The sequence below is a fragment of the Nansenia antarctica genome (genome assembly GCF_963989245.1).
Source record: "Nansenia antarctica genome assembly, chromosome: 14".
Taxonomy (NCBI): domain Eukaryota; kingdom Metazoa; phylum Chordata; class Actinopteri; order Argentiniformes; family Microstomatidae; genus Nansenia; species Nansenia antarctica.
Window position 1 is genome coordinate 30,198,034 of NC_137684.1, and position 26,429 is coordinate 30,224,462.

Sequence of the window (26,429 nt, forward strand, 5' to 3'; positions counted from 1 at the left end):
TAGGGCTTTTGTCAGGACTCGCATGCACGACCGGGTCCGGAGTTTAGTCCTGGGCCCAGTTGTTCGAAACCGTTTAATCTGGATCAGAATGATCTTGATTCTTTTTTTGCTATCCAAGATGGGATTGAGCTGGCTTATTTCCCCTATACGACTCAACATCAGCCAGATCTGATTCTGGAGAGTCAAAAAGATTGACATTTTGAGCCTTTGTGCTTTTTAGAGTCTATTCTACTTTTGAAAAGCTTGTTTTGAAAGAACAGGAAACCAAAGATGTGGCCCTGAGGAAGTACATCTCTCTCTCCTCTCTCCTCCTCTCTCCTCCTCTCTCCTCCTCTCTCCCTCTCTCTCAAAACATTCAGGGTCATTCTGTCCGGCTCCTGCTTTTAGAGCAGGGGGGGTGACATCACCAGCTAAGAGAAAAAGAAACTGGGTTAAACAAACCTGACCTTGTTCCCTGAAATGTGACTGTCTGTCTGCATCCGTCTGACACAAGTCTGTCTGCATCCGTCTGACACAAAAGCAGAACAGCTTACGTGTGAATGGTTCAGTGGTGATAAACAGCCCTAATAAACGGCTTGAAATCCACACGGTACATGTACGAACGACTCGTCAACGGTTAGTGTTCCCCTGACGTGGCGTGGTCAATTATTAACAGTAATAACACTAAGGTCTGGTACAGCGGTCCTTCCGCTCAGATAAGGGACGGGGTCACCTACACTGGCAAAGCGACAAGGGCGTCCTGAACATCAACAACCATATGAAGCCTTCGTGGCTGCTGCCAATAGGCCTGTTTGTCACATACTACTGAATACGCCCACACAGACACACACACACACACACACAGACACACAGACACGCACTCACACGCACACACACACAGACACACGCGCGCGCGCACGCACACACACACACACACACACACACACACACAGACACAGACACAGACTCACACGCACACACATACAGACACACACACACACGCTCGCATGCACGCACGCACGCACACGCCCACACACACACACACACACACACACACACACACACACAGACACAGACACGCACTCACACGCACACACATACAGACACACACACACACACACACACTCGGATGCATGCACGCACGCACACGCCCACACGCACACACACGCACGCACACACACACACACAGAATACGCCCACACGCGCACACGCACACAAACACACACACACACACACACGCACACACACAGACTCACTCTCACACACACACACACGCAGACACACTCACGCACACGCGCACACTCTCTCTCACACACACACACACACACACACACACAGACACAGACACGCACACACACACACACACACACACACACACACACGAGCACACAGACACAGACAGACGACGCACGCTCACACACTCACACACACACACTCACACACTCACACACTCACACACTCACACACACACACACACACACACACAAACCCTTTCCAATAATGCATGATTCACTCTGTTCCAGCTCCATCCGTCCGACAGATACATGACAGTTTCACCCTCTCCCAACCACCAGAGGAGGAGGAGGAGTCAGACAGCCATGATGTTATGTTGGGTCAGGGGGCTAATGGAGTGGGAACACCGTGTTCCGAACACCGTATTCCGGTGTTCCGTATTCCGCTTAGCAAACACCTGGAGAGCAAACACACTTGATCCTCCACGTAGCGCCTTCTGGACCGGCCAATGTCATCAGCTTAACCCCCCTACACACACACACACACACACACACACACACACACACACACACACACACACACACACACACGCCACCAACTGTGCGCACACAGAGATCTAAGACACACAATCATATCCACCCACCCACACACACACACACACACACAGATAAAACACCACACAAAAGGTTTGTTTCAGCCCATATCTTCCTGTGCACTCTGCATTTCGTTGTCTGGTACTTGTACTCTGCAATGACAATAAAGCTGAATCTAATCTAATCTAATCTAATGCCTGCCTGTTTTTTTCCTGCAGTAAGGTACCATTGTGTATTCACTCATCCTTGTTTGACTCTCTCCACCTCTTTTTTTCCTATTTGCGCCGCTCTCCCCACCTGTCCCTCCGACATCCTGTCTGCTTCTGCCCTTCCCTCAACAAGACTTGTGAATGGACTGAATGGTAAATGGACTGCACTTATACATCGCCTTATTCCAAAGCGCTTTACAACGGCCTCTCATTCACCCATTCACACACACATTCACACACCAATGGCGGCCAAGCTACCATGCAAGGCGCCGGCCCGCTCATTGGGAGCAATTTGGGGTTCAGTGTCTTGCCCAAGGACACCTCGACATGTGGCCAGCCGGGGTTCGAACCGCCGATCCGCCGACCTTGCGATCATTAGACGCCGGCTCTACCTCCTGCGCCACAGCCGCCCCCGTGCTTTTCTATACCTGGCACGCTACTTAGCTCCTCTATTTGGATGCTATCAGTAATAATAATAACAACAACGTACATTTATATAGCGCCTTTCACAGACCCAAGGTCGCTTTACAAGGGAATGGGACAAACAGAACAGAGCCAGAGAGACAAAACCAAACCACAAAACAAGAAACAGTGAAACAGCTTCTACAGGTTGAATGCGATGGTGAAACTGTGGGTTTTAGGGGCAGTTTTGAATATGTCCAGGGTTGGAGAGTCACGGATTGGGTAGAGAGTTCCAGAGGTTGGGGGGGGTCCGGAGTTTGAATGAATGAATGGTCTTTATTGTCATTAATACAGTACAGGTACCATACAACGACATTTAGGAGGGGGGGCTCCCCTGGTGCTAGGAAAAAATACTAAAAACAAGAAGGGAAAGAGCTGGTTTACATAAATAAAGGCTATATACACTATCCACTATACTACTATACTATACAAATAAAACACTGTGCTGTACTCTATGCTATGCTATAAATATCCTAACATTTCCTATCTCTGAACCTTATGTACCCGAGGGTTGTCATATTGCACATAGTATTATTGCACATTCATTAAAGTGTCGCAGTTTGCAGGTTTGAAATGTTCACAGTTGTATTTCAGTATTGCACTTGATTACAATCTAGTAGCTGCCATCAAATTGTCTAGATTGTCCAGGGCCTAGAACCTAGGTCTTTGCTGTGTTCAGGGCCTGAATGGCCCTAGGGTAGAAGCTGAGCTTCAGTCTATTTGTCCTTGCGGACATGGTCCTGAACCGCCTGCCTGAGGGCAGCCGAACAAAGTGTTCGTTCCCAGGGTGGGATGGGTCTCTGGAGATCTTGGAGGCCTTCCTGAGGCAGCGTGTGTTGTACAGCTCTTCCAGAGAGGGGAGGGGGGCGCCGATGATCTTCTGGGCCGATCTCACGACTCTCTGTAGCGCTTTCCTCTCTGCGGCTGTGCAGCTGGAGAACCACACGCAGATGCAGTAGGTGAGGATGCTCTCCACTGCGCCGCGGTAGAAGGTCACAAGCAGCTCCTGTCTGAGGTGATTGATTGATTGATTGATTGAAAACCTTTATTGTCCCCAATGGGGAAATGTTGTTGTCAAACAGCTCAGTTAGGGCAGAAAACATTCAATACAGAAAACAGAAAACATTCAATAAAATACATAAAACAGTGCAGGCTCAATAAGTAAAAAGTTCCAAAAGTTCCAGCTCCAGGTCTCCCCCACCCTGCAGGGCCTGGTTGTAGAGTCGGAGTGCAGCTGGAACAAAGGACTGTCCAAATCTTTTTGTACTTTGACGGGGGAGAACAAATCTGTGGCTGAACTTGCTGCTCATCCCCGCCAGCTCGCAGTACATCGGGTGGGAGGGATTGGCCAGCATAGCCGCCAGTTTTTTCCCCATCCTCTGTTCTGCCACCACCTCTAGGCTGTCCAGCCCGGTCCCCACCACAGAGCTGGCCTTCTTCACCAGTTTGTTTAGCTTCGCAGCATCCCTGGCACAGATGTTTCCACCCCAGCAGGCCACGGCGAAGAACAGAACGCTGGCAACCACCGACTGAGAAGAGCCTCGGTGTTGTCAGTCCAGTCCAGTTTGTTATTAATTTGTACTCCCAGGTACCTGTAGGAGTCCACCCTCTCGACTTCCACCCCCTTGATGGTGATGGGGGCTGGGGTCCTTCTCTTCCTCCTAAAATCCACCACCAACTCCTTTGTTTTGCTGGTGTTAAGCAAAAGGTAGTTGGTGTCGCACCACTGCACAAAGCTCTCCACCAGGGCCCTGTACTCCTCATCCCTGTCGTCTGTGATGTAACCGACGATAGAGGAGTCATCCGAAAACTTCTGCAGGTGGCACTGGTCGGAGCTAAACTGGAAGTCGGAGGTATAGAGGGTGAAGAGAAAGGGTGACAGAACAGTTCCCTGGGGGGCACCGGTGTTGCACACCACCACCTCAGACTGACAGCCCTGCAGTCTCACATACTGACGCCTGTCTGTGAGGTAGTTGTGGATCCAAGCCGTCAGGGAGTCCTCCACACACATCACTGCTAGTTTGTCAGCCAGCAGTGATGGCTTGATAGTGTTAAATGCACTGGAGAAGTCGAAGAACATGGTCCTCACCATGCTCTGTGGCCTCTCCAGGTGTGTGTAGGCCCTGTGCAGCATGTAAATGATGGCATCCTCCACCCCCATGCTCTCCTGGTATGCAAACTGCCGGGGGTCCAGGAAGTCCTTCACCTGGGGCTTAAGGTGTTGCAGCACTAGCCTCTCCAGGATCTTCATGACCTGTGGTGTCAGGGCGACAGGTCTGTAGTCGTTTGGGGTGCTGGGCCGTCCCTTCTTTGGCACTGGGACGATGCAAGAGGTCTTCCAGAGCTGTGGCACCCTCCTCAGTCTTAGAGATAGACTGAAGAGATGTTGGAATGTGTCCGCCAGCTCTCCAGCACACACCTTCAGAACCCTGGGGTTGATGTTGTCTGGACCTCTGGACTTGTTCACATTCACCCTGGAAAGCTGCCTTCTCACCTGCTCAGATGTTATAAAGCTGTGAGTACCGGTGTCTCCAGGTGTGAAGCATGCTCCCTGGCTCCTGGTGTTGGTAAGGGGAGGCAGTTGCTGCTGGGGTGTGAGGGGGTCAGGGGGAGTGGGGGCTACTGTTGCCAGGGGTGCGGTACATTGGAGAGGGGAGGAGAGGGTCGGGGGCTGTGGGGGGTGACAGGGGGATGGTTGGTCAAACCTGTTAAAGAAGCAGTTCAGGTCATCCGCCTGCTCTCGGGTCCCCTCCACCACAGTATGTGGCTGCTTGTGGCCCATGATCTTCTTGAAGCCCTTCCACACCTCCTTGGAGCTGTGGGCCTCTAGCCCGCCCTCCAATTTCCTCCTGTATTCCTCTTTGGCTGCTCTCAGCTCCTTCTTCACCTCCTTCTGAGTGGCCCTGGCTCCCTCAGTGTCCCCTGCCTTAAACAGCCTCCTCTTCCTTTTCAGAAGGTTCTTGATGTTCCCATTTATCCACGGCTTGTTGTTAGGAAAGCACCGTACCTTTTTAATGGGGACGATGCTCTCCTCGCAGAACTTGATATAGTCTGTGACACAGTCTAGCAGACCATCTATGTCCTCCCCGTGGACTCTCTGGAACATCCCCCAGTCGGTTGTTTCAAAACACGCCCTCAGCTCCTCCTCCACGTCTTCTGACCATTGCTGGACAGTCCTGGTGGTGATAGGCAGCCTTTTTATGATAGGGGTGTATGTTGGTTCCATCCAGACCATGTTGTGATCGGATGCCCCTAGTGGCGGGAGGGCAGTGGATGTGTAGGCTCCCTTCACATTGGCATATAGTTTGTCTAGTATTTTGTTCTCCCTTGTTTTACATGTGACATGGTATTTTCCTGAAGTAGAGCCGCTGTTGTGCCTTCTTGATGATGGCTGCCGTGTTGGTCTTCCAGGACAGGTCATCCTGTATGTACACCCCCAGGAATCGGAGAGTTGAGACTCTCTCCACGCTACCTCCATCGACGAGCAGGGGCTGGATCTCAGATTCTTTCCTCCTGAAGTCCACGATGATTTCCTGGGTCTTTGACTGGTTCAGCAGCAGGTTGTTAACCTCGAGTTTGGCGCTGGGTTGGATGAGGAGGCCCGTGTCAGAGGACCTAAATGGGCTTGTTGTTGTTTTTTTCTCCTTTAATTTCTGTAACTTTCTGTTCTTTCTCTCTCTTCAACTCTTCCACATATCGTACGGTCGTCAGCACTTCTGCTTCCTGTGTTTCCACACTCCTCCTTTTCTTTCTGCTACTTTCCTTCCCCTTTCTACTTCTGTTCTTCCACCACAGCCGTGCGTGCAAAGTGATGTTCTTTCTTTTCTCTTATCTGTTTGTGTCGCTTGGTAACCCGTATAAAGTTCACTGGCTGACACAGTAGAACAGCATGAACCAATTCTGACTCAACTTGACGGAGGAAATGGGAAAAGCTATTGCATGTGTTTGTGTTGTACTATGATACAAACAAACTGGGGTTCGGTGTCTTGCCCAAGGACACTTCGACATGTGACCAGCCGGGGCTCGAACCGCCGATCTGCCAATCTTGCGATCATTAGATTGTGGCTCTACCTCCTGCACCACAGCCGCTCCAACCAAAAAAGCTAACACATGTCATCTCTCTCACAGTCACACTTGGCGGTCACTCCGCTCCCACTTTCCCACCCAAGGCCGAGGAGGTTGGGGTGATTCCTCACGTTGGGGGAAATGAATGGCCGGCATTGTGGCTTTGCGTGAGATTAGACCATTTAAATCCCCTTAGAAAGATTTAGACACATTATTCACATTTTATTGGACTTCCCACACCAACACGCACACACACACACACATACACACGCACGCACACACGCACACACGCACACACGCACACACACACACACACCCACCTCTACTGTATACAATTAGTCAATTGAGTTAGAGTAGCAAGAGCACATAGGCCGTCATCAGAGTTGCCGCCTTCTTCTAAACCTAACCTTTTCTTCTTTTTTTTTTTTACACTGGAGAAACAGAGAAACAGTACAAGGGGGGGCAAATAGAAGTTTTTAAGGGACACAGTAAAGGGGAAAAGCGGGTGTCTTCAGGAGACGCAGTGCTGGGGGGCAGTAGATGTCTCAGGATATACTGTAGATGTCTACTTGTATACCGTTGGACTAATTGACTACCACCGAACAGCATTTTTGCACTATTGAAGCAACTGTGTGTATAGAGGAGCCGCTCTATGGGGCCAGCTGATTGGCAGGTGGAGCAGTAGGGGGGTGAGAGGTCATGCTGAGCCCAGGCCTGCACAGTGCCAGCGGGTGGGGGGGTGGGGGGGCAGCCTTGGGCCCGGGAGCAACGGGTGGCCCTTCTGTCTGTCGCCATTCGGGATCCGCGCACACACACACATACACGCACACACACACACACACACACACACACACACACACACACAGAGAGAGACAGACACACAGACGACACAGACACAGACACACAGACAGACAGACACACACACACACACACAGAGACACACACACACACACAGAGAGAGAGACAGACACACACATACACAGAGAGAGACAGACACACACACACACACATACACACACACACACACACACACACACACACACACACAGAGACACACGCACACACACACACAGAGAGACAGACACACAGACGATACAGACGACACAGACACACACACACACACACACACACACACACACACACAGAGAGACAGACACACACACACATACACAGAGAGAGACAGACACACACACACACACACATACACACACACACACACACACACACACACACACAGAGACACACACACAGCCCTCTCCACCCTTTATCACAGTGGCATACAGAGTCTCTCTGTGGGGACAGGAAGGGGTCAGGGGTCATATGTGTCTGGTTCAAAGGGACTGTGGTGCTGGTGAAGTCACGTTGCAGGTACAGTACAGCAGTGTTCATTTCATTAATCTCTACTCCTTTCTTCACTCTCTCTCTCTCCTCTGTTGGTGCCTGCGTTGGTCCCAGTGTCCTAGGAGGCCCTGACTGGAGAGCTAAACAGGGTTGACGTCCACTGCTAGGAGCCTCCACATCAAACAACAGGACACTCTCCTACCAGGGCACATTCCCTGAGTGAAGGAGGCACCACACAGTGTGTGTGTGTGTGTGTGTGTGTGTGTGTGTGTGTGTGTGTGTGTGTATGTGTGTGTGTGTGTGTGTGTATGAAGGAGGGGGTATCTGTGTGTTTATGTAGATGTGTGTCTTTGTCTCTAATTCAGTAATTGAGTTTGGGGAAGAGCTAGGAATCATTCCAAATCATTCGGGAACCTATTCCGAAATGATTCTTTTTTTTGTTGCCGTACTTCCTACATACAAGAAAATCCTGTGGCCAACAGAGAACCTACTCCTCCATTCTAAACGTGTTAGGGTTAGTTATTTAATGGGTTTTAATGTTTAACTTTCCTGCTTAACTCTTGATCGGTCTTAGGACCAATACAATGGTCCGTCTGCAAATTAGTAAATTAGTAAATCAGCGTCTTCGGAAAAGCGCTATATAAATGTAATGAATTATTATTATTACTATGTGAGATGACGCACTGTGTGGTTGTGGAGGCGTGGCCACGAACAAAGGGATCTACAGTTCCTCCTCGCTGCCAAAGCTGGTTGTCAAAAGCTCTAATCGTAATCGGCCCAATTCTTTTGGTAGTTCTCCAAAACTAGCCAACTCCGACCACCAACTACTTCACTAACTTTCGGTTTCTATCCTCCTCTCTCTCTCACCCATTCTTCCTGTCAATCTCTATTGTCTCTATCCTCCTCTCTCTCTCACCCATCCTTCCTGCCAACCTCTACTGTTTCGATCCCAATAAAGCAGAAATGCCCTAAAAAACATATTAAAACAACAACAACAACAACAAAAACTACCACTGTCGTTAACAATCTGACGTACACAAATGTTTAAGGAACCGTGCCTTTAAGGAACCGTGAGCAAATAATGAATCTAAGAAGTATTAATCTTTTCAACCTCGTTGACACTGATGTGCCACTAGTCCAAAAACAATTCATTCACAAGCTTTAGCGCATTAGCGCATTCAGTAAGTAATCGCTTTAGCGCATTCAGTAAATAATCAGTCAGTGAATTAAGATTCTCTCTCTCACGGGAAAATGACGACTCGCTGGTGACAGAACACTCGCTGAACAGAACACTCGCTGAACAGAACACTCGACAGAACACTTGCTGAACAGAACACTCGCTGAACAGAACACTCGCTGAACAGAACACTCGCTGAACAGAACACTCGCTGGTGGCGCTCACACCAACACCGGAACGGTGGGTATCAAATATGTCTGCTTTGGAAAAAGGTGTGAATTGACCCCCCTAATTATAGAGTGGGGGGGGGATCAGCTTCCCGGGGTCTCGTAAATAACTGGGGAGTCAGCGGCCGACAGGAGGACAGGAAACAGGAAGAGGGGACCGCATCGGAATGCTGTGGCATCCCGAGAATGTGAGGAAAACTTCAGCAGTAAAAGTCTGGACTCACACGCACATACAATAGTGCACGTACGCACACGCACACACACACACACAGGGGTCAAGCAAGGTCGACAGAAGAGAAGATGAAGAGAAGAAATAGTTTTGGAGGAGGGATGGAGTTTGGAGGAAGGATTGAAGAGAGAAGAGGGTTAGGTTAGGAGGATATATTTGGCAGAAGGAATGGGGGGGGGGCAAGATGAGAGAACTGATGAGAGGAGTGAAGGAGATGAAGAGGAATGGGAGAATGACAGCCAGGAGAGCAAGGGAGGGAGAGGAGGTATAGAACATAGCAGAGGAGGGAGCCCAGAGAGAGTTGGAGGGAGAGGCGCCTAGACAGACACAAGTAGAGTTCTGTAGAACATCATCCACCTCCACAAGACCACCAGACCGTGGCTTAATGTGTTCCAGACCTCACCTTCGTTCAACTGTGACCCGAACCAGGTGGAAACTACTAACCGACAGACAGACAAGTGTTCCCTCCTGCGTCCACAGCCACAGACAGAGCCCATTGTGTTCTACAGCGGAGGCTGAAAGGGAGAAAGTCTGTTCTCACATCAGAAGTTTCTCATGCGGGCCTGATATGAGAGAGGGCCAAGTGTTGGGCCAGAGATCCAAAGAGAAGAGTAGAGAAAAAGAGAGCAAGAGAAAGAGGAAAAAAATAATAGATAATATGTAAGTAAGTAAGTAAAGCAAAGCTATATATTTATATAGCACCTTTCGTATATGAAATGCAACTCAAAGGGCTTCAGCTACTGTATGTCTGGCTGATGTGTCAGGTGGTTTGAACATTTGAACATCTGCCAGCAGTCTTGGAGGGTGACTTTAACCTTTGCCCTCTAGGCAGTCGATTTTGCTGGCGGTTGTTTATATGTGGGAGGAGTGGATGAGGCCGTTCTGACTGGATGCCTGGTGGCGGAGCAGAGAAACATAACCGCACGTTATTCCACAGAGGAAAAAACCAACAACATATGACTAACAAAACATATGACTCCGGGGGTGTCCAGCTGAATTCCAGGGAGAACTTGAAGGTAATTTGATTTGGGGACGGCCTAATCCGATTGACCCATGCCAAAATCAGGGACATCACTCCTGAGCTTGTTGTCCGCAGCTCGTCCTGAGTGATTGCATGCATGCTGCCATTCTGTAAATAAGCCCTTGGAAGAACATCACAAGAGTCGTCCGGCGTTCGACCACCACTGACACGGGGTCAGGCTGTCAATGTCAGACTGCTGGGGTCTTTGAAGTACCAACTGACAATTCTCTACAGAGGCCAATGAGGGTTTCTAAAAATAAGAGGGAAGTAAATGGGTGACTTCCTTTCATTAGGCTCACTTAAGTGTTCAAATATAGCCGGTCACAAGGGGCCCCAGGTCATAAAGGTAATGGTGGGACGGATAGAGAGCGAGGTCTGTAGCGGGTCACAGGACGTTCTTATCCAGATAGGATAAGTGCTGCTGTACTAAAACTCTGTCCACCACACCACAAACATATCTCTGTCCTCCATACCAAAAGCCAAAACTGAACACGATCTGTCAAATACCGTAGATTAGAAGAACGTTATGGGCAAAGCGCAGTCAGTTAACTTGTAATCAAACGGCGGCAGTGACTCAAAACGTAAACAGACCAAACTCTTTGAAAAACAGACAGAAAAGAAAAGTACAAAAACAGACAGAAAAGCAAGTTATGGCGACCAAGAAGAAAGCAAAAACTGATTATTTTGTGTGGACCGACGATGAAGTTGAGCCATTGTTGCTGTTGACAACCGTTTTGCTCAATGCGTCAATGTGTGAACGGCTTGACGTCATTGCATCAACACCAGCTCCGTTTAACATAACCACACTGATCCACTCAATCAGATATCTTTTTATTCCTTCACTTTTTTATCCGTTTAGAGAAATCTCTGTTTACGTGAGTGAAAACTCTTAGTCCAGGCCTAAAAGTGGATTTACCCAATTCGGTGGAGACCCAGGGAACCTTAAGAGTTAACATACTCTGAAAACGGGTTAGGTCATTTATGTTCTTGAATTTTAATAATAATTAACCTTATTAATAATAAGGTTAGATAAGCCAGGATAAGCCTGGCACAATGAAAGTGCCTTGTAAGAATTTACCATCATATATCATTATCGTAATACTGCAACAGTGAATTCTACAGTAAACTGTAGGGTGTGTTAAGAAGTCATGTCACACACTAAACAGTAGTAAGTCATCCTGTACTGGGCTATAGAACACTGGACAGGTGGAGGTTAACACACTAACATGTGAAGAGCAACAACACATGACAAAGTGACAGGAGGGATGGATGTGAGAACATTGAGAAGAGAGATCCGTATACAGTTAGTGATGGAAATGAACTCTGTGTGTGTGTGTGTGTGTGTGTGTGTGTGTGTGTGTGTGTGTGTGTGTGTGTGTGTGTGTGTGTGTGGGAGGTTAATCCGCCCATGTAATCTGGACACGGCGCCAGACAAAACAGTGTCTCGACATTTCCATCAGAGAGAAACGCCGACCTGTTCAACCTAAGAACTGACTGTGCTGAAATAAACAACATGACACAGAGAGAGAGAGAGAGAGCGAGAGAGAGATGGATGCAATTTAGATACAGTACACAGCTTTGAGAGAGAGAGAGAGAGACAGAGAGACAGAGAGAGAGAGAGAGAGAGAGAGAGAGACAGAGAGACAGAGATGGATGCAATTTAGATACAGTACAAAAGATTGTGATTGTTTCTTCTAAGTCACTTGCACCACTTTCAATAAAATACAAGACCCATGAGGACACTGTCTAAAGGGCTCACACATTCACAGTTTCACACAGAGGAAACACACAGGGACACAGTCCTTATTTAAAGTGCCTTTGGGAAGTACAGTATAACAGAGAACAAGCCGTTCATGAACTGAGCTTCAGAATAAACAAATAAATACATAAAATGCTGCTAATACAGGATTTGACTTGAGCCAAGCTGGATTGCCACACAAATGCCTGCTAATCTGCTTTAGCACTTGAGCTCATAACCAAATGGACTGTATAAACCACCTCGACCGGAAACCTAACTCACCATTCACGATAAGCCCAGACGCTAATTGCTAACTGGTGCACTGTAAAACAATGGGAGTGCTGCTATGCTAGCCCAGATCCCTCTCTCAGGCCGCGGTCCAAGCTAGCGAACCTTTCCCAGGGGGCTCCCAGACACGTTGGGATCACCGCTGCCAACAAAATACTTAAGAGTCTTTAATTGAGGGAATTTTAATTTCAGATACTTGAGCGTAAGCATGAACACATGCACTGGCACTGCTAGCGAAAAGCGGCTATTGGGATAAAGGATTCTAGCCATACCTCCTGCTTGTTTGAGCAAAAACATGACATTTTTTTGGGGGAAATTACACGTGGCGTTATTATTACACAACATCATCTCAACCTTCTTAAAGTCTGGAAGTCTGGAAGGTTCCAACACACACAAAAAAAGCAGTCATCACACACTCGTTTTTACATTTACGGCGGCATTTAGCAGACGCCTTATTCCAAAGCGACTTTACAATCAATACATTTGACTAAGCAAGTGAATCATCAATCCACCAGTCGTAGCAGGAAGAGTAATCCAGCTCAGGCCTGGGACACTCACACCTATACGCCAAAAAAATCTTTCATTATTTCATACCGGAAAGGAAACACGATGGATGGAGTTTCAGTTGAATTTCGCTGAGTGTTCCAGAACTTGGAGGGTCTCTGAGAGAGGCGTGGGTAGCACGCTAGAGCTAACAACACTTCAGGATCAAACGGAGGAGGCCTGGGAGGAATGTGGAGCCTTTCTGGCAAAAGGCACTTTTCACCGGGCCCCAAGTTCCCTCTACTAGCTCTAGACCACTCGGGGGGGCCCACCTCCACCTCCGCCCAGTCCACAGAGAATACAAACACCATTAGTGGCTCAAAGACTGAGATGAGAGACTGAGATGAGAGACTGAGGTGAGAGGAGTTCAACGTCTCGGACTAGGAGTTGTTTTCTATGAGTGAGGTCAGAAGGGTCACTGGGTTCATGTCCTAGGAACAGGTGAGAAGTTCAGCTTGGTAGAGCCTCTGTTGTAGTCGGGCTGGTGACGTGTGGGTTAGGGTGCGTACGGCAGCCTCTGAGATTCACCTTCTGGTGCGAGATCCTGAGCCCAACAGCAAGTAAAGAGCAGGGTTCCTACAAGTGTCAACAAGTCACATTTAAGACCGTTTTAGACCTTTTTATAGACCTCTTTGAATAGAATTGTACACCTACGTATTTGCGACACCGTATGATAGCTTTTTGTCATCCTCGAGGTGATGACATTAGGGATTTCACTGCCATACAGACAAAAAAGGAAGTGAATTGGCTTTTTTGGGGTTCCAGCTTGATTAATTTCCGTGTAAATAGATGTGGTCGGACTGATTTCCTTGCAGGACCTCATTTTTAAGACCTAGCACCTAATTTTTAGACAGAATAGCTGACAATTGGGACCTTTTTAGGCCTTATAAATGGGATTTTAGACTTTAAGGCTTTTTAAGACCAGCGCAGGAACCCTGAAGTGAAGAAGGAACAAGGACACGCTGTCTCAGGAAGGCCTCCAAGATCTCCAGAGACCCAACCCACCCTGGGTACGAACACTTTGCCCGGCTGCCCTCGAAAAGGCGGTACAGGACCATGGCCGCAAGGACAAACAGACTGAAGCACAGCTTCTACCCCAGGGCCATCCAGGCCCTGAACACAGCAAAGACCTAGGTTCTGGGCCCTGGACAGTCTGGACGGATTGATGGCAGCTGCTGGATTGAAAAAATCAGGTGTAGTGCTGAGGCACAAATATGTACATTTCAAGCCTGCAAACTGCGACACTTTAAATGAATGTGCAATAACACTATGTGCAATATGACAACCCTAGTCGTCTATCTGTACAGTATAGTATAGTGGATAGTGTACATAGCCTTTATTTATGTAAACCAGCTCCTTTCCCTTCTTGTTTTTTTTTGTTTCCTAACACCAGGGGAGCCACCCCTCCTAAATTTCGTTGTATGGTACCTGTACTGTAGCAATGACAATAAAGACCATTCATTCATTCATTCATTCATTCATTCATTCATTCATTCATTCATTCAATCATTCAATCATTCATTCATTCATTCATTCAGGATGAAACAGTGAACACTGTTTGCTAGGCTTCATGGTGTAGTTCACTGTTGCAGGGGGTGGGAGGGATATGTGACCCCCCCCTTTTTCTGGGTAGCAGAGATGAATGACTTCCTAACAGGTGGGCCGGCCCTCTGATGGAGGGCTTAACCTGGGACCCGGGGGTGTCGGGTTTCACCCATACCTCCGGAGCCCGTGACCCCGTGGCTCTCCCCCCCTCACAGGAAGTGGATTTATTTTCCTATCCCCATCCCGGTAATCCTCCCCTCAAACACACACACACACACACACACACACACACACACTAACACACTAACACACACTAACAGAGGCACGAGCGCAAACACACACACACACACACACACACACACACTAACACACACACACACACACACACTAACACACACTAACAGAGGCACGAGCGCAAACACACAAAAGCACAGACCCCTGCTCATAGAGGAAACGCACTCAAACACACACTCGCATGCAACCACACACACACACACACACACACACACACACACACACACACACACACACACACACACACACACACACACACACACACACTAACACACACACACACACACACACACACACACACACACACACACACACACACACACACACACACACACACACACACACACACACACACACACACACAGCCAACAGGGAAAGAAGCTGATTTGGATCTGACATTCCAATAGTCTTCCTGTTTAGCATAAAACATAAAAACATGATTTAGGGGATTTGGACACAATATGAACGAGGAGGAAATAACTGACGTGATCCAACGGAATCCCTTTAACTCACTGTAAATCTCAAACTCAGGCATTCATAGAAGCATTTAGAAAACACTTCACACACAGAACGACACCAACAAATTAAAACACAGGAAACCAATCTCAACCCACGCACCCTCGCTCAAAATAGAATAACAAAACAATCCTCCCTCCTAAATGCAAACCGAAAGAAAGTGTGGCAGTGAGTCTCAACTGACCCCCCATCTGCCATCCACCAGCAGTCTACAGGTAAACACTCCCCTCTAGATAAATCAGCTACGAATCAATAGGTTTGCTTTCCCTGGGCTGGATATGTGATACAGAAATAAGTACGCTTTAAGCCGGTGGCAGAGTGCTGGCGCGCTTGATCCGCCCACGCAGTTCACCGGGCCAAATCCTCGCTGCGCTGTTCAGAAATAGCCTGCGACAGGTAGCCAGGTTTCACAGAGACAGAGAGACACAGAGACGAACCGGATCCGATATATTGGAATAGATCAAATACAACGGAAAACATCTCACAGCGAGTGTAGGGTGTGGAACAGGTAACCTGAGGTGCTTGAGGTGCTTCTGTTTGAGTAAAGAGAGAGAGAGAGAGGGGGGGGGGGGGGGGGGAAGTGTGACCCCCCCCATACGAAAGCGATGTGAAGAAGCGATGGGAAATGTAAATGTATGCACTGTCTGGTAACCATAAAGGAATCTACACCACAACACAAAGACATGAGATCTCCATATTCTCCTCATGGCCGCTGCAGAACCACACCACTGTGGCAGGCTCTTCCTCATCTGCCCCCCCCCCCCTCATCTGTCACCCCCTCGGTCTCCAGCTGTCTGAACAGAGAAAACATTTATTTGACACTTTTGATTGACATTATGGTGGGAGTACATTTAGAAGACAGATATGACCATTTTCATGGTCAGTTTTTACAGCGCTGAACGTTTGTTTGGGTGTCTCCAGTGACATGGAATTCAATTAATTAATCTGCAGAATGTTGCCCCAAAGGGATTTGCCCCAACTTGGAATGCAGTAAGATGCAAGTAGAGCAGGGTTCCTACAAGTTTCAACATGTCAAATTTAAGATCTTTTTTAGACCTCTTTGGATAGAGTTTTTGACCTATTCGCGACACCATTATGATAGCTTTTTGTCATCATCGAGGTGATGAAATTAGGGATTTCACCGCCACACAGAGAAAAAAGGAAGCGAATTGGCATTTTTTGGGGTTCCAGCTTGATTCATTTCCGCGTAAATGGTCGGACTGATTTCCTTGCAGGATCTCATTAAGACGTAGCACCTCATTTTTAGGCCTTATAAATTGGATTGCTGGATTGTAGACTTTAAGGCTTTTTAAGACCATCGCGGGAACCCTGATCCATACGTACATTCTCGTGACATCCATACTTACAAAAACAGCAACAAACAGAAAACAAGTTTCAACCAGTGCCTACTACTCAGACATGCAGCCATGAGGATATCCTGTGGTAAACAGCATGTTAATAATACAGTAGGATCAGTCATGATCTTCTGGACCTACCTACCGACCTACCTACCCATCAATACCATTAGATCAAAAAATACACCTGGTCTTACAATTCCTGATGCATATTCTATTTCCATCCTCTCCCCAAGGGCAAGGGATGAACACAGCAAGAGAGAGGGAAGGGCAGGGGAAAACAAGAGTGCATCATTTGCCTTTGAGGTGTCCCCAATACCTGTAATAGACCTGTGGAGGCTATTTTTAGCCTCCCGTGTCGACTGACTGTCAGCGCATTCTCAGGACACAGTCTGTACCCTTGAGAGAGGACGGTACTCTCTACATATCAGTGAGAGGGGACATGTGGACAGTACCATCAGTGTGGAGGGGACTGAGAGAAGCTGATGGGAATACGAGCTGAGGGAATACTTGCTTTGCTCTAATATTGGCTAACCGCAGGCGTTTATCTGTGAGTTAGGAGAGCAGACATGCATTCCATATCACAGTAAGGATATACAGTCATGTGAAAAAGATAGGACACCCCATGAAAACCTTAAACATATGGACATTTGATCATTATCTACTCATTCTACTATCGTTTTACTGCTGCGCCCCGGGCCGATGTAAAAGTTGGATGGGGGGCGCATTATAAATAAAATTAACATTAACATCGTATTCATTTTAACAATATTGTGGCGAGCGTGCATAAGAGAAGTCAGAAGATAAAGAATCATACCTACATTTACATTTTTACATTTTTGGCATTTAGCAGACGCCTTATTCCAAAGCGATTTACAATCAATACATTTGACTAAGCAAGTGAATCATCAATCCACCAGTCGTAGCAGGAAGAGTAATCCAGCTCAGGCCCGGGGCCATTGGCAGTCTCTGTGATAGAAGGAGAAACCTTCTTCTACCACCTTCTTCTAGACCTTTTTTATTTATTTATTTTATACTGGAGAAACAGAGAAACAGTACAAAGGGGGCGATAGAAGTTCTTAGGGACACAGTAGAGGGGAAAGCGGACGTCTTTAGGAGACGTAGTGCTGAGGGCCGAAGATGTCTCAGGAGGAGCAGTTAAGGTGTAACCTGAAGAGATGGAGGTCTTCAGTCTACGATACCTGTGCCCCATATACACAACTACAGGTGTTTCAGTTTATTGAACACTGTGGCTCAGGAGGTAGAGTCGCCGTCTAATGATCGCAAAGTCGGCAGAATGGCGGTTAGAACCCCGGCTGGCCACATGTCGAGGTTTCCTTTGGGGCAAGACACTGAATCCCAAAATTGCTCCCAATGAGCGGGCCGGTGCCTTGCATGGCAGCTTGCCGCCTTTGGTGTGTGAATGTGTGTGTGAATGGGTGAATGAGAGGCCGTTGTAAAGAGCTTTGGAATAAGGCGCTATATAAGTGCAGTCCATTTTAGACAAACACCAGGACTTCTGGAACAATGTGCTTTGAACAGATGAATCCAACGTTGAATTATTTGGGCAGAAGAAGAAGAAATGTTTGGTGCAAACCAAAGACAGTATTTGAGCACAAGTACCTCACCAACTGTGAAGTATGGGGGTGGAAATGTCCTGGTTTAGGGCTACATGCAACAGGGCCTGGCCAGCTCACCATCACAGAATCCGCTATGACTTTGTTGTTGTATCAGAGGGTGCTCGAGGAAGAATGTGTAAGCTGAAGCGGATGTGGACCATGTGGACCGTGCAGCATGACAATGACCCAGAACATTCCAGTAAATCCACCAAGGAATGGCTCAGAAGAAAGAAATTAGTTCTGGAATGGCCAAGTCGAAGCCCGGATATTAATCCTGTTGAGATGCTGCGGGGTGATTTGAAATGGGCTGTGTGCATACAAGACACCCCTCAAACATCACACAGAGTTTTGTCAGGGGGGGTGGGGGGGAGACTTTCTCCCAGTCGATGTCAGACACTGGTAGACAGTCAGAGGAAACGTCTAATTGAGGTTATTTCAGCCAAAGGGGGCGATACCAGCTATTAGGGCATTGGGCATTTTTTGTTAAATAAATGATAACAAAGTAAAATGTTCATTGTTTTTGGTTCAATTCCATCACCATGATCTATAGATATTGTTTGAAAGATCTAATATTGATATGTCCTTTTTTCTAACTACCTAACTAACATATAATAATAATAATACATTTTATTTATGGGCACCTTTCAAGGCTCTCAAGGACACCTTACAAGACATAGTTAAAACCACATGTCAAACCATTAAAAAAATCAACAAAGCAAAGTCAGATATAACAACAAACTAAACACAGCAGCTCAAACCAAATAAGCCGTTGTGAAAAGGTCTACTAACAGAGGATATTCAGAGAGGGTGGAACACAAGATACATAAGAACATAAGATATCTTATTCCGTGATATAATCAGTGGCAATGAAATAAAAAGCCAAGGTGGGAGTATCGAGGCATGTCCTAGTCCAGTATGAATAACACAAGAGGAAACAGAAGATCCTGTACACATCCTGTGGATGTCAAAGCAGCTCTCTACTGTCAAGTGAAGCAGGTTTGAGAACCACTTCGCTTAGAACAGGCAGAAGAAGAAAAAGCATTCGAAAGGAGAAGAGTTACGTAGCCGAATGCAGCATGCAGCCCTCTGGCAACAGCCCCCTCGTGTCTGAGTGATCGTTGCGTAAGGTGGAGGGAGATAAAGAGACAGGACGGAGAGAGGAAGAGAGAGAGGAAGGAAGGAAGGAAGGAAGGGAGGGAGGGAGGGAAACTGAGAGAGAACCCTCCTGAATTAGTGATAAGGCGGCTTGCCCCTGCTGTATCTTTGATGAGTGAGATCATATCACTTCAAAGCTGCCATAGCAGCTGAGGCTGCTGGGATAGCCGGGTGGCAGAGAGATAACGATGGGATGTGTGTGTGGCGGTGTCACGAGCCAGTTTCCGTCTCATCTCTCACAGAGCAGTCAAGTGTGCAGGGAGGAAACGTTGTTGTGTCAATTCTTGTTACCAATCTGCTAAGATACTCGATTGATTAAAACAACAAGGCAACTTTATATTTCCGTTGTGAATTCTTATGTGATGGCAGAATGAAGAAAACATCTAACGGGAAAAGCCAAGGCTATAATGAAGACACAGATGTAAAAAAAGAAAGAAAGATACAAGCTTTGAAAAAAAAAAAAAAAAAAAAGAAGAAAAACATCCTTCTCGTAACAGCCAGCCTGTGCCATCTTCCTGCCGTTTAATACAAACATGTAAATGTAGTTACATTTGCTGTTAGGCATTTGTTTACTCAGAGGATTGCGGTTTAATTGCTCAATATCTTTATGTTTGGTAGGCCTAGCACCAGCACTGTTGAGACGAATGTGTTTCATAAGACGTCCTGGCTGTGTGTGTGTGTGTGTGTGTGTGTGTGTGTGTGTGTGGTGTGTGAACACACGCACACACTCAACCCACCCACCCAACCACATAGGATGGGGGGGCTCAGGTGCTGGCTAGAGAGTGTAGTGAGTAGTGTGTGTGTGTGTGTGTGTGTAGTGTGTGTGTGTGTGTGTGTAGTGTAGTGTGTGTGTGTAGTGTAGTGTGTGTGTGTCTGTGTGTGTGTGTATGTGTAGTGTGTGTAGTGTGTACTCTCAGGCAGGCTGTCAGGACATCTCTGAGAGCTCTCCTGGTGGACAGCGAGCCTCCCATCGGGGCTGGTGGTTCTATGTTCTATCTTTAGCCGGTTCCGTCATGTCTTGTCTCTGGGGCTCTTCTGCCACGGCACTTAAACCAGCTATCCTACCCTCCACACCCCGGGGCCTCCTACATCCTGTCCCCCCCCCGCACAGGAAGGAAGCGCTGGCAGGTTCTTGTACACACACACACACAGAATATCATTACACACATGCATACACACACACACACACACAGAATATCATTACACACATGCATACAAACACACACACACACTTCTGGAAAAACAGACACACACACACACACATATAAGTGTACATGTACATGTAAACACACACACACACACACACAGAATATCATTACACACATGCATACAAACACACACACACACACACACACACACACACTTATGGAAAAACAGACACGCACACATATGAGTGTACATGTACAGTACATGTACACACACACACACACACACACACACACAGGATATTGAGTGTAGGGTGAGACAGGGGGCTTGTGGGTAGAGGGGTGTTGTCTGGTCTAGCTGGCGTCACAGCAGAGGTCTATAGGGGTACCATGTGTGTGTAAGAAAAGGAGGCTACGTAACCAAAGCTAAACGTTGACATCTAATGTGTACGCGCACACACACGCACACGCACACACACACACACACACGCGCGCGCGCGCACACACACACACACACACACACACACATTTCGCTGTGGATTAATTTCACGCCTGCCTACTCCATGTGTTTTGTCAGTTGACGTGATTCCAATCGAGCTGCAATCGCTTTGACACTCAACGACGTGTAAAACTCACATTGTTTTTCAACCACCCAGCCAAGAAGAAGAGAGGCAGGAGGGAGACAAGACAAGAGGAACAGTAGAGAGAGAAAACACCAATGCACCCATTCGCCTTGGTTGTCCCCATTACCTGTAATAGACCTGGCTGTGGCTATTTATATCCCTGTGTGCCTTGACATTCTCACCCCGCCTGCTCCCTCACTGTCAGCAGGAGCTACGGAGATTAGTCCATCAGTATGCTCTCTCTCTTCTGTTGACTAAAAATAAACTCGGGAACAGGCTCAGTGTACTGTGTACTGTGGGAGACTTCAACCCTATCCAGTGTACGCTAGCGGCCTTCGACAAAGACAGACAGTACACACCTTTAGAATACTCCGACGACCATCATTCAATGTTAGCTTAATCTTAACTCTCTAGTGTACACATAATACTGTACATGCCATTTAGATGACGCTTTTATCCAATCCAAAGCGACTTACATCGCCTGTGACGGCATGAATCTTTTCAGTATATATGGTCCCAGGGGGAATCAAACCCACAACCTAAGCGCTGTTAGCGCCATCGCTCTACCAACTGAGCCACAGAGACTGACACACAAACACGTTACACACACACACACCACCCCCCCCACGCGTGACGTTTAGCAATTTCCGGGTCCAAATAAAAAAAACTCCCCGCACCAGAGTACCAGTGTACTAATGACAGTTCAATCAAAACTAATGACAGTTCAATCCTTTTTTAGACTCAGATCTATTCATACAACAAGGGACAGCACTTTCCCGTTTTTCCCATATCGTCAGCGTCTTTGAGCCTCGGAAAAGTGCTATACAAATATAATGAATTATTATTATTACTGCGTTTTTTCTGCGGCATTTCGAAGAGAGCGCCTCAGCCAACGTTGGACCCGGAAACACGTCACGACTTAACAACCAAATTAATTCAAGACTAGTGGTAGGCGGAGGATTCCCTTTCCTACGGCTCGTTTTGGAGCACCACTCACTTTAGAGCCAAGGGCCTCTGAACATCTGAACAGAGCCACAAGCCGTAGTGGTTGAAATGTTCCCCTATGAAACGGGACAACCCTTCAAGACCCTGATACGTCATCAGTAGTGTCATAGAAAATAATTGACACTCGCTCTCGATTCATTCACAACCTAGGTTTTACGCTATCAATCGATCAAACAAGTCATCAAATAAAAAAGAACGGTGTTCGCTCCCTTAGATGTGGTGCGTGTGTAAGCATGCGTGTGTATGCGTGAGTGAGTGTGTGTGTGTGTGTAGCAGAGGATGTTGTCAGCATGTTAGACAGACAGAGCGGTGGTCTATTATTAGGGCCGCTGCTCTCTGGTTAGGGGGCCCCTGGAGGCCTTGGCACTGGCACGTGTACTCCCTCTCATTCTCTCTCTCTGTCTCTCTCTCTCATTCTCTCTCTCTGTCTGTTTCTGCTGGCGAGGACGGGCCTCCAACTCAGCCACGCTCGGGCGACCCAGGGGAGCCAGGCCAAGAGAACCTCACACAGAGAGAGAGAGAGAGAGAGAGAGAGAGAGAGAGAGAGAGAGAGAGAGAGAGAGAGAGAGAGAGAGAGAGAGAGAGAGAGAGAGAGAGAGAGAGAGAGAGAGAGAGAGAGAGGGAGGAAGGAAGAGGAGGATAGAGGCTTCTTTAACCAAACTAACAGCAACTGCCAAAGCTGGAGCTGAGGGTTGTTTTGACACAATCCACTTTCCAAATGCCCTCAAAAGCAATAAAGATATTTTGAAACAATGTTGGGAATATATCTGCCCAACCCTGACAAGTTCTGGTCTTTTGAAAAGAAAGAAAAGAAGCAATAAGCAGAAATACTTGCGGAGATCCAGGCGTAGGTTTGCAACAAAACGTTTGAGTGTGTTCTCCTTTACATGGGCCAACAAAAGGTATTTCCCAAAGAAGTTAAATTCAGTAAATCAAAGTGTATGAGGTCAAAGGCCGTTCCCATGTCTAGCAATGGACCTATCTCTAAGCCACGGCCCCTTTGAAAACTCGGACAAACAAACAACGCTTCACTGACAGTGACTGACTGACCGTGGCTGAATGACATTCAATGACTTACAATGGCGGGAGTTGGCAAATTTCTGATTCCTGATTTACCACAGCAAGTAATAGACACGTTTTTTTAAAAGATGACCAGAATATTTTGTCTAGAAGCTTTTCACCATCAGATATTAGCGAGTTGTTTGTCCGAGTTTTCTGCCTGTAGTGACTTTTGCTGTGATATGATTGGACAATTTCTATTTTGGGGGCGTGGCTTAGCGATAGGTCCATTGGGGGCGAAAGAGAAAAACTGAGTTGAGGCTTAGATGCACAACTCAACCTCCTCTATTATTTTATTATTTTATTTATTTATTGACCAGGGACAGTACACATTAATAAACCAGTTGGTAAATGAGTCAGTGTTAGCCAGATGGCAACTGGTAGCAGTGGATTACAGTGTGCAAACTTGGAGGACTAAAGAGCAAACATCAAATGGTAAATGGACTGCACTTATATAGCACCTTTTTTGCTGCTCCAAAGCACTTTACAACGGCCTCTCATTCACCCATTCACACAGACATTCACACACCAATGGAGGCAAGCTGCCATGCAAGGCGCCGGCCCGCTCACTGGGAGCAATTTTGGGGTTCAGTGTCTTGCCCAAGGACACTTCGACATGTGGCCAGCCGGGGCTCGAACCACCGATCTGCCGACCTTGCGATCATTAGACGGCGACTCTACCTCCTGAGACACAGCCGCCCCTAAAAATGTAATATTCCCATAACCGACAGACCATATTTCTTGTTTACTGGTGTTTACATAACTCGTTAAGAATATTAGTAGGCTATTAACTCAATTACTCATCTGAACACATCTCAACCTGTTACACCATAAGTGTGTTTGGTTGCATGATGGGGCTGGAGGCTGAGTGGCCCATGGTTTCCCAGTTCATAAAAAAAAAAAAAAAACATGGACTGACTTATATAGCGCCTTTATCCAAAGCGCTTTACAACGGCCTCTCATTCACCCATTCACACACACATTCACACACCAATGGCGGCAAGCTGCCATGCAAGGCGCCGGCCCGCTCACTGGGAGCAATTTGGGGTTCAGTGTCTTGCCCAAGGACACTTCGACATGTGGCCAGCCGGGGCTCGAACCGCCGATCTATGAAAGGTAGCTGGGGACCCCTGCTCTACACTAACAGTTGCACCTCTAGCCACCCTTCTGTCAAACTCCTGAAGCTCGTGGACGACACAACCCTCATTGGATCATCTACAGCAGGGATACAGGTCCACCTGCAGAGAGGCAGCTGACAGCCTGGCTTCCTGGGGCAGCCGCTCTGGAGCTGAACGCCCCCTGCCTCTCACTGACTGCGACTTCTAGCACCCCCCCCCCCCCCCCCGCCCCACCATCTCACACACACACACACACACACACACACACACACACACACACACACACACAGTGTCATTTATAATAGTTTTACATTTATTCTTATTTACAGCCTACACAATTACTGTTCTATTGTGAAATTCCAGACCTTTTTAGGCCTTAGATTTTGGCTTGCTGGATTTTAGACTTTAAGGCTTTTTAAGACCAGCGCGGGAACCCTGCCTAGGAACAGTGGCCTCCAACAAGGGCATGTGGGTCAGTGAGCAGACAGAGAGAGACACAGAAGGTCCTGTGGACATACAAGTGGATGTAAAAATAAACACTGGTCTGTAGTGACACCTGGTGGACAGTCGATGTAGTTTTTTTTCTCATCAGAGGCGACACCAGTGAAACTCAAATAGCTCCATAGACCATATATAGACCAACACATACAAAACAATCACAAATCCAATTTATTTACTACAGAAAAGAGCTATACGAATTATAAACAGAGCTGCCTATCAAGAACCAACCAACAAATTATTCATAAACACCTATGATCTCAAATTTAAAGAATTGGTGGACTTCAAAATGGCACAAGTCATGTATAAAGTAAAAAATAAGATGCTTCCAGACTGTATCCAGAGACTATTTCAAGTTAGACAGAGTAATTATGAACTCAGAGGAATATGTATGTTTATGAAAACAAAGATTAGAACAAATGCAAAACAAAGATGTATAACAGTTAAAGGAGTTAATTTATGGAATACTTTTGAAAAGGAAATGAAAATGTGTAGTACATTAAAAGGATTTAAAAAATTATTTAAAAATAAGATGATTAACAAGTATAAAACAGAGGTTTAAATATAGTTTTTGTTTGGTATTTTTATTTTATTTTTTGAACTTTTTGTTGACATGCGTAAGTGACATTTTGTTTATAAAAGTTTCAATGTTTTGATTATGCATTCATGGGGGGACATGCATACATGTAACAAGGGTAGGTGCAATAAGCCACGGCTTCAGCCTACACCTTTTTGGCCCTGATGTTATAAATTGTGACTATGTACATTTTCCTATATCTGTATTGTGAATTGTATAGGGGACCAAAATAAACATTCTCAATCAATCAATCAATATTGGGCAAGTCAGTCTCTAGATGGACATCCACCTGACCTGACCTGCACTGCATTTGCTGAAGAGGGTCGACATGAGGCAAAAAGACCTCAAAACAAACACCAATTGAAGATGGCTCCAATATATTTATTATAAATATATTTGATATATATATTTCTGATTACAGACATATGTGCCGATATTGACTTTATTTCTGAATGAATTATTTCATAATAATGTATTAATTATTTGTTCCATTGTTCGTTTTCAGCCGACTCACGCTTATTCATATCAGATTGCGCTCATAATTTCCCCGCTTCTCTGCGCATAGGAACATTATGCATTTTTTAGAGGTAGTGAGAACTTTGAATTTTCGAAGCTTTCTGTATTAACCCCTGGCCGGGTGGTCTTACCGTGGCTATGTAGAGCTCCTGGCCCACCTCGATCACACGAGGGTCGGCCGTCTGGGTGTCTGTGACTACAGCACTGATCTGTGGAGAAGGAGGAAACGTAGGTCACAAACAGGCTGGATTGACAAAAAGATGATAGAACAACACATTTGTATGTGTTAGTGTGCTCCC

At 46.8% G+C, this 26,429-nt stretch overlaps 2 protein-coding genes across 2 annotated transcripts in view; one reads left to right on the forward strand and one right to left on the reverse strand.

Moving 5' to 3' along the window:
- The window catches only part of egln2 (egl-9 family hypoxia-inducible factor 2), a 646,007-nt gene that overhangs the window by 392,861 nt on the left and 226,717 nt on the right, over nucleotides 1-26,429 (forward strand). The gene's annotated exons all lie outside the window — the stretch shown is intronic.
- poc1b (POC1 centriolar protein B) overlaps nucleotides 1-26,429 on the reverse strand; it is a gene marked incomplete at both ends in the record, with an annotated part of 50,672 nt that overhangs the window by 16,970 nt on the left and 7,273 nt on the right. The window contains one exon of the mRNA XM_080544780.1: nucleotides 26,262-26,339. Within this exon, the coding sequence (XP_080400906.1) occupies nucleotides 26,262-26,339 (78 nt within the window). The remainder of the gene's footprint in view (nucleotides 1-26,261; nucleotides 26,340-26,429) is intronic.